Source organism: Oreochromis niloticus, linkage group LG8 (assembly GCF_001858045.2).
Source record: "Oreochromis niloticus isolate F11D_XX linkage group LG8, O_niloticus_UMD_NMBU, whole genome shotgun sequence".
In the NCBI taxonomy this organism is placed as follows: Eukaryota; Metazoa; Chordata; class Actinopteri; order Cichliformes; family Cichlidae; genus Oreochromis; species Oreochromis niloticus.
The window spans coordinates 10817294-10830118 of record NC_031973.2 but is presented as its reverse complement, the minus strand read 5'-3'; the positions used below and the strand labels follow the sequence as shown (position 1 = coordinate 10830118).

Sequence of the window (12825 nt, the reverse complement as noted above, 5' to 3'; positions counted from 1 at the left end):
TGAACTCGCCTTCTGTCACGGCCTGTCCCAGATAAGGCTGACGGAACGACTTACTGTCTGGCCTAGATAGAAGAATTGATGTATAAGTATAGTGCTGGGTGGCTGTCTTCTGTCTTGGTATTCAGACGCCTTGCTGACTACTGACTTTATAATCATTCATTTATCCTTGCTGCTTGTTTGAAGACAGTATGTGTCTATCCAGAATTTTCCTTTGTGTTGTTATCTATAAATCACCGCAGCCTCTTCTTTGTCTCCTGCTCCTTTCAGAGAAATGATGATCTATGCATCTTCGGAAAAGCCAAAAGATGACCTGCCATACGAGGAGATGAGTGAGGTGCGTGTTCATACAGGGCCACACACAGAATCATTCAGCGATGCCTCACTATAACTATTATTACATTTTGGCTGTGTTTGTGTGTCACACAGGGTGAAAAGATCATCTTTGAATACTTCTCGGACCCAGAATTTATTGATCAGCTGATCGAGTTTCTCTCTCTGGAGGATCGGAAAGGAAAGGACAGCTTCAACCCTCGACGTTTTCTCCTCTTCAAGGTGCAGTTGTCATCCTCAATCGATCTGACAGAGCTTATACAAAGAAGTGATGCAGCATAATGACACTAGCCAAGGCTGAATTGAACTCCACAGTGCTGCATTTTCTATCATCAACTTTTGTGATTCATTATTCTCCATCATGCAGCAGTTTACTTGCGTCAAACAAAACCCTGCTTTCCTTTTTTTCTCCCTTTTTTCCTGATAAAAATACACACACACAAACTCACACGCTCATGCTTGATTGGCAGGGGCTCTTTCGTAACTATGGTGATGCATTCCTGCCATTACTACGGCCTCACCTGGAGCAGCTTGCCAGTGACCCCCATGAGAGCTCCCAGCGCTGTGTGTGTGAGATTACTGCAGGGTTAATCAGAGGCAGTAAACACTGGAGTTTCAGCAAGGTACTGGACACACACACACACACACACACACACACAGTGAGAAACGTACACACTGCACCACTTTTTGATAAGAAGAGTCAATATTAATAAAAACTTTCATTATTGTGTATGTGTGTGCGTGTACTCAGGTGGAAAAGTTATGGCAGCTTTTGTGCCCTTTGATCAAGACGGCATTAACCAACATCACGGTGGAAACCTACACAGACTGGGGAACCTGCATCGCTACTGCTTGTGTGAGTTGCTCACATGCATACAAATCTACTATAGTGAAGATAACTCAGGGCTTGTTATAAAAAGTAGGACATTTGTTTTGTTTAATTGCTAAATAAGATGTTCAGAAGCTGATATTTTACAAATCAACAGAATGAATGAGCATGTGAAAATTGGCAGATTTGTATTGACGACACCTTTTAAAGCACAAATTGTAATGCAACAGTTCCTTGCTATTCTATTATTGTTCCTTTATGTTAGTGCAGTGCTGGCTGACATTTGTACTATTGTATGCAATGTTAAAACGACTGATTGTTAAACTGCCATTACATTTCCCACCCTCAAAATAAATGATAAAACTTTAAGAAACCCTTTTACTTCTCACATGGTGCCCTCGCTAAGTTTTTATTTGTCCTCTATTTTTCAAACCACATTCTTTATCATTTTCACCTTATGTTTAGTGCTAATGCTAGTATGCTACCCTAACAAGTAAAACCAAGATGAGATATTAGATATTAGGTCTGCTAAATCTATGTTTATTAAGAGTTTTATTAAGCATTTATACTCAGATAGGCTGCGGTATTTAAGCGATGCTTACTTGGTACTAAGGGGCCCAGAGTGTAGAAAGAAACGCAGTCTGCCCATTCTCCTGTGACATCAACAAAGCATTTTCTCCCAGAAGCTGCTGCTCACTGGATATTTTCTCTTTTTCAGACCATTCTCTGTAAACCCTAGAGATGGTTGAATCAGCTTTCTCCCCCATTCTGCTCAAATTGATCTCTAGGTCACCTTGATCATGTTTACATGTCTAAATGCACTGGATTGCCTGATTAGATATTTGTATAAATGACAGTCCATTTAGCTGCATTATTGACTATGTTATTCAGTACAAATTCCTTTAAATTAAACAGAACAGCTTTGCTTAACATAACCTGTTCTTGCCTATGTCTTATTGGAGCATAAAGCATGCTGTTTGGAACAATGAGGGCGTAAGGCTATACCTGAGCTATCCAGTTTTTTTTATTATGATTATGCAAAAACAAAACAATAAAAAGCCAATGAAAATTATTGTTGTTCGTATTGAATGCTGTCCAACAGGAGGGAAGAGACCCCAGGAAACTCCACTGGCTGTTTGAGTTGCTGATGGAGAGCCCCCTCAGCGGAGAGGGCAGCTCATTCAGAGATGCCAGGTAATGTATGTGTGTGCATGATAACTGCATACAGAGTATTTGCAGTATTTAAGAGGTTTCTGATTTCAGGCTGCAGTAGTAACCTGAGCTGACGTATGCTGAGCAGACATGCCCGCAATAACACAACGACCCCCCATTCTTCCATCTGCCCCCTCTCTTTGTCTCTGTCAGTTTGCTGTATGTGCTTCAGGGGGGTCTGGCTCAGCAGCAGTGGAGAGTTTCTGAACTGCTGCACAGGCTGCTAGCCTACCTGGAGCCCAAACTCACCCAGGTGTACAAAAATGTCAGGGAGCGCATTGGCAGGTGAAGAACTTATTCTGGATTACATAATAGTGTCTAAATGGGTTAATCTCATTAGCTTGTGTTTACTGTTTGGGTTGTTCAAATTAGAGGCTCGTTATTTATCTCTAACTCTGTCTCATCTGCTCCCGTACTGTATTTCCCTCTGACATCTCTCCTTTCTGCTCCCTTACCCTTTTTCTGCTCTTTTCTCTCTAGTGTCCTGACCTATATCTTCATGATAGACGTGGCTCTGCCCCACACCCGGCCCACTACCTCCCCCCATGTGGCAGAATTCGTCACACGGGTCCTAGAGCGACTCAAGCCCCTCACATCGGAGCCGGAGATCCACAACCACGTACACGAGGAGAACACCCAGGAGACAGATGAGCGCACCCAGGCTGTCAAACTGCTCAAGACGGGTCAGAATGTGGATGAAAAGAAGTAAACTGTGTGTCTTTTAGGCAGGAAGGCCAGGGACAGACAGTGGCTACGTCTCTCTCTCTCTCTCTCTCTCTCTCTCTCTCTCTCTCTCTCTCTCTCTCTTACTATATAAGCTTGTTCTCTTGGTGAAATAGACAGTCACACTAAAACTAGATGGACCAAATTAAAAGCTGTGATTCTTTATTGATTTCACCTTTCAAATTTATTTTAAACGGTAGTGAGGTGTAGGTCGATAGGAAATTTCACCCGTGTGTGTTCAAGCATGTCAAAAAGGAATTATGGAAAGGAGTCCAACTCAATATTTGGATAGGTCTCTTTAGTATAATATGTAATTTGTCCAGGTCACATAAGGAAGTCATTTAAACTACATTTCATATTGATTTTGCTTTCGTCATAGAGGCTAGTCTAATTTAACGAATTGTATTCAGGCAAAATGAAATTTCCAGCGTTCAGAAGCAAATTGTCTTTTCGATGAAGGAGTGTTCACTTTCCGCCCTGCATAACATTTATAGTGGAAAGAAAATGTAGCAAAGAGTCAGAAGTATGAATTTGCCATTTTTGAGTCCAGCTGTGTTTTGTTGGCACAACCTACATAAATATAAACTACAATTTGATTACAAAGATAGTAGCTTGCTGAAATGAAAAGAATAACAATTCAAAATTTGAAGTGATGTAGGTGAGCAATTGAATTTATTAGTTAATTGTATGGATGAGTAATGTATTATCCAGACAAAACAGATAAAGAGTTGCAATTGCTACCAGCATTGATTAAAAACATATAGAAGCTGTTACTAATAAAAATGTAAATAGCTAGCTGAAATACAAATACGTGAAACAATCTAAGGAAAGTATGAAAACCTTAAAAGTAGCAGTTAAATTGTTGTGAATTAATAATCGAAATCGTTAAAACCGCTAATAAAATTACTGATTAAAAAATGAAAGTGGTATTTCAACATAGAGATAAAATGGGCAGCCGGGTGGGCAGACGACATGAACACAGAGGTCAGAGGTCAATTATTTATATTATTGTCTATGAATTTTCTAATTTACTGAAAATCACATGTTAAGGGAGTAATACCTCCAAGTAGCAGATTAATCATTTAAATAGAAAAAAAGTTAACAGTCATAGTCAGCTGAACTGTCTAACCCTAAATAGTAATTCACATTCAGTTATAATGAGTCAAAATACATACTTTTGAACATGACAGTTTTTTGTGATGAAATGATTCTTGAGACCATTATATAGATTACATTAGATGAAAGAGGATAGGCACCACTGGCAAAGTTTTATAATGTTAAATACTTTAAACTAATACCTATGCAGGATGTTTTTCCAGTGAAAGATAGACAGACACATATGCAAACCTCTACATATAGAAATTACCTATGAGGATAGAAAGTTATTTGAACTTAAAGATTTTGTAATTATTTTGCAGTTTTTATTGTATTGCAGTAGTCACGCCTGCTTCGGTTTTTTGTAGTTTGCCAGAGACTGAATTTAGATCTCATTTTTTTGTCTCAGTATTTGTGCATTGCTGCTCTTTCGGTTTCTGTTATTACTGTAATCTCCATTATACAGACAAATATCTGGCTGTGGAATTATACAAGTCATTAGATACTAAATAATGATAGATTGTGTTTTATTACCAGAGCCACGCAGCTCCAGTTCTGTGGGGTTTTTTTTATCATTTGCCAGCAATTCAAACTCTCCTTGTGTGTTTATGTGTGTATATATGTGCTATTTGCAGTCCTAAAATGGCTGATGACGAGTGCAGGGCGAACCTTTACCACTCCTGTTCAGCAGCAGCTACAGCTCCTGCCTCTACTCTTCAAGGTAAGAACAAACACACACACGCACACACACACACAGGTTCTAGCACAGCATTATTACCCACTCAATCTTACTTGCCCATTAAACTCAATTTCTCTCTTCATTTACTCAAAATGGTGCGTTGCTCCTTGTCTTTCTACCTCTCTCCCCCTCTCTCTCTGTTTTCTCTCTCCCCCTGCAGATTGCCCCGGTGGAGATTGATGAGAGCTATGATGAGATGAAGCAGGATGCACGCACGTGTCTCTCTCTCATGTCCCAGGGCCTGCTGTATCCTGAGCACATCCCTCTGGTTCTGGCTGCACTGGAAGAGGTAATATGTACACACAAATCCAGAAATACTCACAAAAACACACACTCACAACTGCCTCACCTGCCTGCTGTCAGTGTTCCAAGCCTAACCTCCCAAGGTATTGTGTTAGACTAAAAACAACCTATGCTATTTTAATTGGCTCGCAGAATTTCTGCTGTGAGTTTTTATGTGAGTGATACCCCTGTTGTGAAATAGCGGTTCTAAAACTACCTTCATATCGAAGGGATGAGGAAGCATTGCTAAATTTTTTTAGTTTCACCTTCACCTAAACGTAAATCTTTTATGTTCTGGGAAGTCCTGGATGTAAACAGTTATTTAAAGGAATAGTTTCATTTGGTGGGAAATCTTTGTTGCTTTGTTTTATTTTTGATCAAACACCAAAAGGTTTCTATGTGGATCTGGTGCTGTGCACAATGAAAAGTTGCAGATCAACAACTGTTTATGGTAATTTGTAGGCAGCAGAAATTTGATACAGACTTTCAGAATCGATTGTAACAGGTTTTGTAACCTAACCCTAATACTGACTTTTCATGCAGAGCCATCATCAGGTCTGAGCTTTAATTTATTAAGGTTTATAAGCACATACACTACACTGAGAAAAGTACTGTTCTGCCTACAGCACCATGAAAAAGGTTTATTTACCCTTAATAAATGAAATAATTTATTCTAAAACTACATTTTGTATTTCCTCTGCGTATCTTTAACTAATTTCAAAATTTGTTTGATGATCTAAAACATTTAAACTCGAAATCACAGCACTGTGCTGTATTTCAGTTCAAAGATTCACAGGTAGACCTTGTGCATTTAGTATACCTGCGATATTAATGCCATTCACTCCTACATAGTTTACTGAAGCATGTCTTATCATCTTGGCTACCCCTCTGGAGTAATTATTTGTACATGCTGACAACTGTCAAATATGATTCGTAAAACAAAGCTCAGCACGGTAAACTAGCCCTGAGATGAGGCTTAAAATCTTTTTTCTTAGCTGCTTCATGTTTGGCTGCGCACCCATCGCTGATACAAGCAGCTGAAATGAGCTTTCTTGAAAGGGAGGCTAGCCTTAGCCTTAGTGATAGGATGATGAGCTTGGTCATTTAGAAGGTACTCTGAGTAGAGCCACAACTCCTCCACATTGAAAGGAGTCAGTGTTCTGGATATGCCTCACCGACAGGAGGCAGAACCAGGACGCCCTGAGGACATTATATCACTTTACTAGGTTACTAGGAATGACTTGGTATCCCCCAGAAGAGCTGGGGCAGGGAGGTGTGGCTGCCTTGGCTAACCTGAACCCAGATACCCAGATGGATGGATGGACAGACATTTTTTCCTCATTAAGTTATACTTTACTTTAATGGATACAGATAGTCAGAAATCAGGATAAGAATGCCTGTTTACATCTTTATTATGATAATCATTGATTTGGATGATAACGGGTAGATATGTATGAAATCTTGTAAACCCCAGCTGAGGAGCATCAGGAAACAACATAAATAACTCATATGTTAGCTTGTTTGTTTGTTTATTAGGTCTTTCCTGGTATGGCCAGCACAACCACATGCCAAAATGTTTGTCTTCTGTTGCAATCTGTATTTTTATTTTGCATTAAAATGTGCACAGTGTAACCAAATGCACTAAAAAGGTAAGAATGTGGTGCAGAATATGATAAGTGTACATGGTATACACTTATTTATACACATTTTGTGTATATTTATACTTAGTGAAATAGATGTGTGATTATGAATATGTTGGCATACTTATATTGTGCAGGCACAGCCTCACAGAGTCATCCACATGCTTCTTGAAAGATTTTAATTGCATGAAAGGAGAAAGTATTACATATGGATCTTGTGTATTCAAGTTTATATATCTTTTATGAGCAAGATATCACCTTCAGGGCCTTTGGGACCTCAGTACAAACTCCAACTTGTCTCTCATTATCTCATCCCTTTTCTCTCTCCCCTCTCCTTAGATGGCAGGCAGCAGGTCATGGCATGCACGCTTCTCAGTGCTGACCTACCTCCAGATCATGGTTTTCTACAATTTGTTTACTCTGCTCAGTGTGCCCGCTGAGGTTCTCCGCATCCGAAAGCTGGTGATGCAGCTGCTGCTAGATGAGCAGCTTGAGGTAACGTATTCACGAGCACTGGTTTAACACAGCCCCTGGGATCTCTGTCAGGAGATAATAAAGGGCTGCTTTTCTAACCTAAACCTTAATCCATCTTTTCCGTTCACAGTTATTGGTTAAAAATAACAGTCTGTCTCAGTGCTCACTGTAGTTACAGGGATGTTGATTGAGTACTGTGGCTGCCTGAAATCTCTTTGTCTGTGGCAGCTTGGATGATCTAAAAATAACATTCAAGCTAAACCCAAAATAATTGTTTATTTGTCTTGACTTTAAATCCTCTAAATTACTTACTAATGTTTATTTATTGAATCGAATAAAAAAAGCTTTACAACTGCTGCTCGGAGAACAGAAGTCTCTTGAAATATTGAGTAATGTCAGCTTTTGAGCAATCAATGTCCCACTTGTCTTGCTTTTAAAACCTTTAAACTGTCTACGTTTATTGATCTGGATGTACAGCACAGGTGAAAATCAATAACCCCTGCACTCCAACTGAATTGTCTAAATTACCAACACAGGTCCTTCTCTTAATATTTAGTTAACTGTGTGAGTGTAGAGTTGATTAATGCTTTGTCCTCGTATCACTGTCTGTTACAGTGCCTCAACCATCACTCAGAGCTTATTCATAATTTATGCAAAGTGATGCAGGAAGGCACTGATGTTCTGCAACTGAATTTTACATCAGCTCAGCTCAGCATCTATCCCTCCTCCTCCTCCTCCTCCTCCCCTTCCTTTGCTTATATCTGTCCCGTGTACCTTGCTGTTCACTGATCTCCTTGGGCTCGCCTCCCTTAATAAATTGTGCATGCATTCCTTGCCCCTAAAAATGCCTCGTGTTCTCCACAGCATTCTTTATTTGTCAGTTGTGATCTTCAAGGACCTGTTTTTTCCTCCCTCTTTCTCTCCTTCCTGTCCCGCCTTTCTCCTTCTCACCGTAGGTGAGGGACATGGCATGCACCACCCTCAGTGGTTTACTGCAGTGCCAGTTCTTCCCTCTGGACTCCAGTCTGCAGACACAGCTCCAGACGCTGAGTCAGACTTGCCTCCCCAAGGCCCGAGGGGAGCTGGCCTCTACAGGTACACACACACACATTTCCGTGCACGTCACAATCGCACAGTGAGGCAATCACAATAATACTTGCCCTATTACCCTTTCTTATCCCAGGGGAAATGTGAACCTTGAGATTCGAAGAGCTATTTTAACTCTCCCTTTGTGTGTGTGTGTGTGTGTGCGTAGATTTAGTGCGGCGCCATGCTGGAGTGCTCGGCCTCAGTGCGTGCATCCTGTCGAGCCCCTATGATGTCCCAGACTGGATGCCTCAGATATTGATGGACCTGAGCAGCCATCTCAATGACCCACAGCCTATAGAGGTGCGTGCATGCATTAGCCCCACCACACACACTCATATATAAACATCTAGCTCAAAACAGTGTGAGCTGAAAGAATACAATTTCATTGTCCAATTGAGGAGAAAATTGTGTCTTTGGTCTTACTTCAGGCATGAAGAATACATACAATGTAATCCGTAGTGCAGAGTTTGAATAATACATTATAGTGGTGTGGAGCCAATGATGACGATGATTTAGTGCCTCTCCCATTGGAAAGTGAAAAAGATGAGAAAGAAAATCCAATAAAATACAGTTAAAATATTATATTTGTAAAAATATTGACTAACATGTCTGTTACCGGAAAGATTAGTCGGAAAAAAATAGAATCTGGTAGAAATATTAGATTTTGTCCATTATAGTAAAGGACACATATGTTGGTTACTGTAAATCATAGGCTCTATTTAAAAGGTAGACATATCCACCATGACGATATCCATATCCATGAGCTCCTGGTGTTCATATTTTCATGGCTCAAAGTAGGATTGTGGCCCCACGTTTTGGGTTATTTGGAGTCAGAAATGTCAGTTTTTAGCAAGTCAATGGAGTGCTAACTTATCAGTCTATACTAGCAAACATGGTTACCAAGTTTCCGCTCAGTGCCATCCTCAGAGTCAGGCTGCCGATTAGCGCAATTGCTGCAGAATCACCAAACTACTGTGAACCACGTCCATATACATATGTAATCAAAAATACATGTAAAAAGTCAGGAAGGTGTTCCTATCATCTCATCATCATCAGATTAATTAATGACTTTCCTTCTTTAGCCAAATAACTTTTTACTTCATTCTTAGCTAACTAGAAACAACAGTTTCTAACTGTGCAATGAATAAATTATTTTTCCAAATTAGTTTTTAATTATTGTAAACAATTTAGATCGTTGCTGCAAATATTTTCAGCTGCTAATCTGCATTTTACATTATGTGTCTCTAGATAGAGGATTTACCAGCCAAAACAGGAACTTTTGAATTTGCAGTTCATGTACTTAAACTTAAGTGTAGGCTCCATTGTAATAGATAGTGGCTGTAATCAAGGGTGGGTATGAGCGTTCACTGTTCAAAACAAATGAAGCAAGAAAAACAGTTGCTATCAACATTCGTTTTATTGCAGGACTTTACTACAGACTTTAATGGAAATGTTCCACTACCAAGAAACAGCACATCCCTTTGGGCTCATGTATATTAGTTTACATAAAAGTTTGGCCCTGAATCATGCATTACATCTTGTTTATCTAGAAGCCAAATATCTTTAGATTCACACTTGAGAAATAACAATCCTCTTTTCCCTGCTGTGGTTGCCATATTAAAAATTATTCTGTTACCTTTTTATTATACATGCCAGTCTATGGAAAAAGACAAATGTGGACAAACTCTCAGGCTTCTGGTAGAGAGCAGTTAATAGTTATATAGACTGCATATACCACATAGAGCTATATACTGTATATTTTTTTAATAAAAATACTTGTTTGCATTGAAAAGGGGAAGATTATTAACTACTCATAAAGTAACTGTTGGTTAATACACTTGGATGCATGCTCTGTTGCATGTGCAGTGTGAAGGCACCATTTCTATATGATCCCAGGCACGTTTTTCTGCATTGTGTTCTATAACAATCTAGGATGCTTTCACACTTGGTCCCTTTCAGCCCTCTTAACAACTCAGAGCTATTAGTCAGCATTTTTTCGCATATGTCAACACTTCAACTGAACTCAGATGAAGGCATGAGAACACCAGGTATTTCTCTTTCTCCCACATGCACACAGCAGTGGAGGAAACATTGGCTCCCTTTAAGTAATTTTAGTCATACCAAACCTGTAAAAGCACTCTGCTGAAAATGCTGTTAAATTAAATATGATACAAACGTCTAACTAGTGGACTGCAGCAAATTATTATTATTCATGATGGATTGATCTGCTTAGTTTTTCTACTTTAGTCAATTTTTTTGTTTTATAGAAATTCTGAAATTAATAAGTACCATCAGACTGCCCTCATTGGTCTTTTTTTAATCTACTTTATGAAGACTGAGTTGTGTCCTTTTGAAAAGACTAATAAGTGATCATGTCCCTAATTTCATGATGCCTTCATCGGTCAACAAAAAGCAGATACCAGTTTATCTGTGATTGGTCGATATCAGCCAGCTGATGTATCACCAGGGCTCTAGCAATGAGGCAGATAATTGTATTTTTTCCATGAATGGGATGTTGAGCTTTGTCAGCGTGTAGAGGACTAAACGTGCACTGATGAATCATGCTCTAAAAATGATACTTAAGATGTATGTCTATTTTTATTCTTGGATGCTAAAAAAGTAGTTTTGCATGATTCATGGTTCAGATCATTACTTATTTACCAAATATTTACCATATATGTGGCCTTGTTGCCGCATCTCAGTTCATATTCTGTGTAAAACAAACTCTTTTAGGTCCCTTCCTCCTTCCTTTAAGTCATCTTTATTCTGATTGGCTGTCCTTCACATGAAAACATGAACAGGTTGGGTCTCGTGTTCACAGCCAAAGCGCCAGCCACTAGAGCTCTGTAGGATATCATACAGAGCTAAGATTGGAAAGAAAATATTGCATCATAGAGATTTCAGTTATCATACAGGTTTAATATGAGCATCCACCATGTTTTTGATGAAAGAAAGCAGGGAAAAGCCCAATAAAAGTCCAGTAAAGCTGATAAACTTACTTGTGTTTTGTGGTGTTGTTTCTAAATGTGCACACTGCATTCACCTAGATTATGTTTTTGCATTATGATTTTGATTTTCTTGCCCAAAGATGACGGTGAAGAAGACTTTGTCAGAATTTCGGCGTACTCACCACGATAACTGGCAGGAGCATCGGCAGTGCTTCACTGACGACCAGCTGCTCGTGCTCACAGACCTGCTGGTGTCACCCTGTTATTACGCCTAGACAGCCATTTCCTGCCTTCCCAGGTCCTCGACAACCATGTAGGACCACTACCAGAGAAATGAATTACACAACTGCTAGGAACTCCAGTTTTCTGTGCAGCCTGTAAAATAATATCTGATAATGCTAGCAGGGCGCTCTCCCTCTGGAACCTCACTTGCCACCGTTGGCCTTCACTAAACCCAGCAAGGAAGCAATACTGGGCAAAATGGTTTCAAATGGTTTTTAACTAACATGGTATTTTTAGTCATTCTCGCAAAACAGTTAAGCAGCCCCAAAGGTGGCCACTTTAGAGGTAGCGGTTTGGTTTATATTGAGAAAGTCTTTTTATTGCTAATCATCATTGTTCCTGTATGTACTTTTAAAAGAGTTCTAACCTGTGCATGTTATTAAATACAAGGAAAACATTCCTTCATGATGATGTTCATGTTTGAAATTATAAATATATATAAATGTATACGATATATTCTGAAATATATGTAAAACTAATATAAAAATGATCGTTGTTGTATTTCTACAGCTATATTGTAATCCAACACTCATAAAGAAAGCTATTTTAAAGCACTCGTGATATATAATACCTCATATTGACATTAATTATATCATTTAAATAAATAAAAAGAAGAAATAAAAATTGTATATATCATATTAGATCATAAAAATCTGTGACCTGCTGTAACAATGGTGTTATATTTTTATAGGCCATATTTTGTCATGTTCTGCATTAGTTCTGCACTGAGAATTTACGTGTCCTGTGAAATAAATGCATTATTTGTAAAGTGTGGTGCTTCTTTTTGAGTGTTCGGTGCTGCGTGTTTGCAGGGTTGGCTGACTGTGTAAAGCACCAGCTGTTTATCTCTGTACAGCCATGTCACATAGCAGTACACTTCATTCTGTGCAGAGCTCAAACATAAAAGCTTCTTCTTGCAAGGATAGTTTTGTGCCAAGATTCAGCTGCCACTGCACCCTGTTACTACAGCCAGTGCACATTAGCATCAGTGTAGCTAGACCCCTTTTACTGCTGCAGCCCAGTAAAATCTCAGGTCTGAGTTTTAACGAGTTTGTGTGTGTCGCACTGGAGTCATTTAGATTGATTAAGACATGAAAAGAGCATTTCTTTTATTCACAATGTCAAAAAAGCTGAGTTTAGTGCTAAAAATTGAAAATATATTCTACAGTTGAATGCTTGAAA

The 12825-nt window shown here is 39.2% G+C and overlaps 1 protein-coding gene across 1 annotated transcript in view; it reads left to right on the top strand.

Annotated features, from left to right (window-relative positions):
• psme4b (proteasome activator subunit 4b) overlaps nt 1-12412 on the top strand; it is a 47018-nt gene extending 34606 nt beyond the window's left edge. Inside the window, exons 35-47 of the mRNA XM_005471420.4 lie at nt 268-334; nt 427-552; nt 801-953; nt 1082-1186; nt 2262-2353; nt 2525-2656; nt 2852-3054; nt 4825-4910; nt 5089-5217; nt 7190-7345; nt 8281-8419; nt 8580-8713; nt 11502-12412. Of these exons, the coding sequence (XP_005471477.1) occupies nt 268-334; nt 427-552; nt 801-953; nt 1082-1186; nt 2262-2353; nt 2525-2656; nt 2852-3054; nt 4825-4910; nt 5089-5217; nt 7190-7345; nt 8281-8419; nt 8580-8713; nt 11502-11636 (1657 nt within the window). The 3' untranslated portion in view covers nt 11637-12412. The remainder of the gene's footprint in view (nt 1-267; nt 335-426; nt 553-800; nt 954-1081; nt 1187-2261; nt 2354-2524; nt 2657-2851; nt 3055-4824; nt 4911-5088; nt 5218-7189; nt 7346-8280; nt 8420-8579; nt 8714-11501) is intronic.
• Nucleotides 12413-12825: the final 413 nt, after the last annotated feature.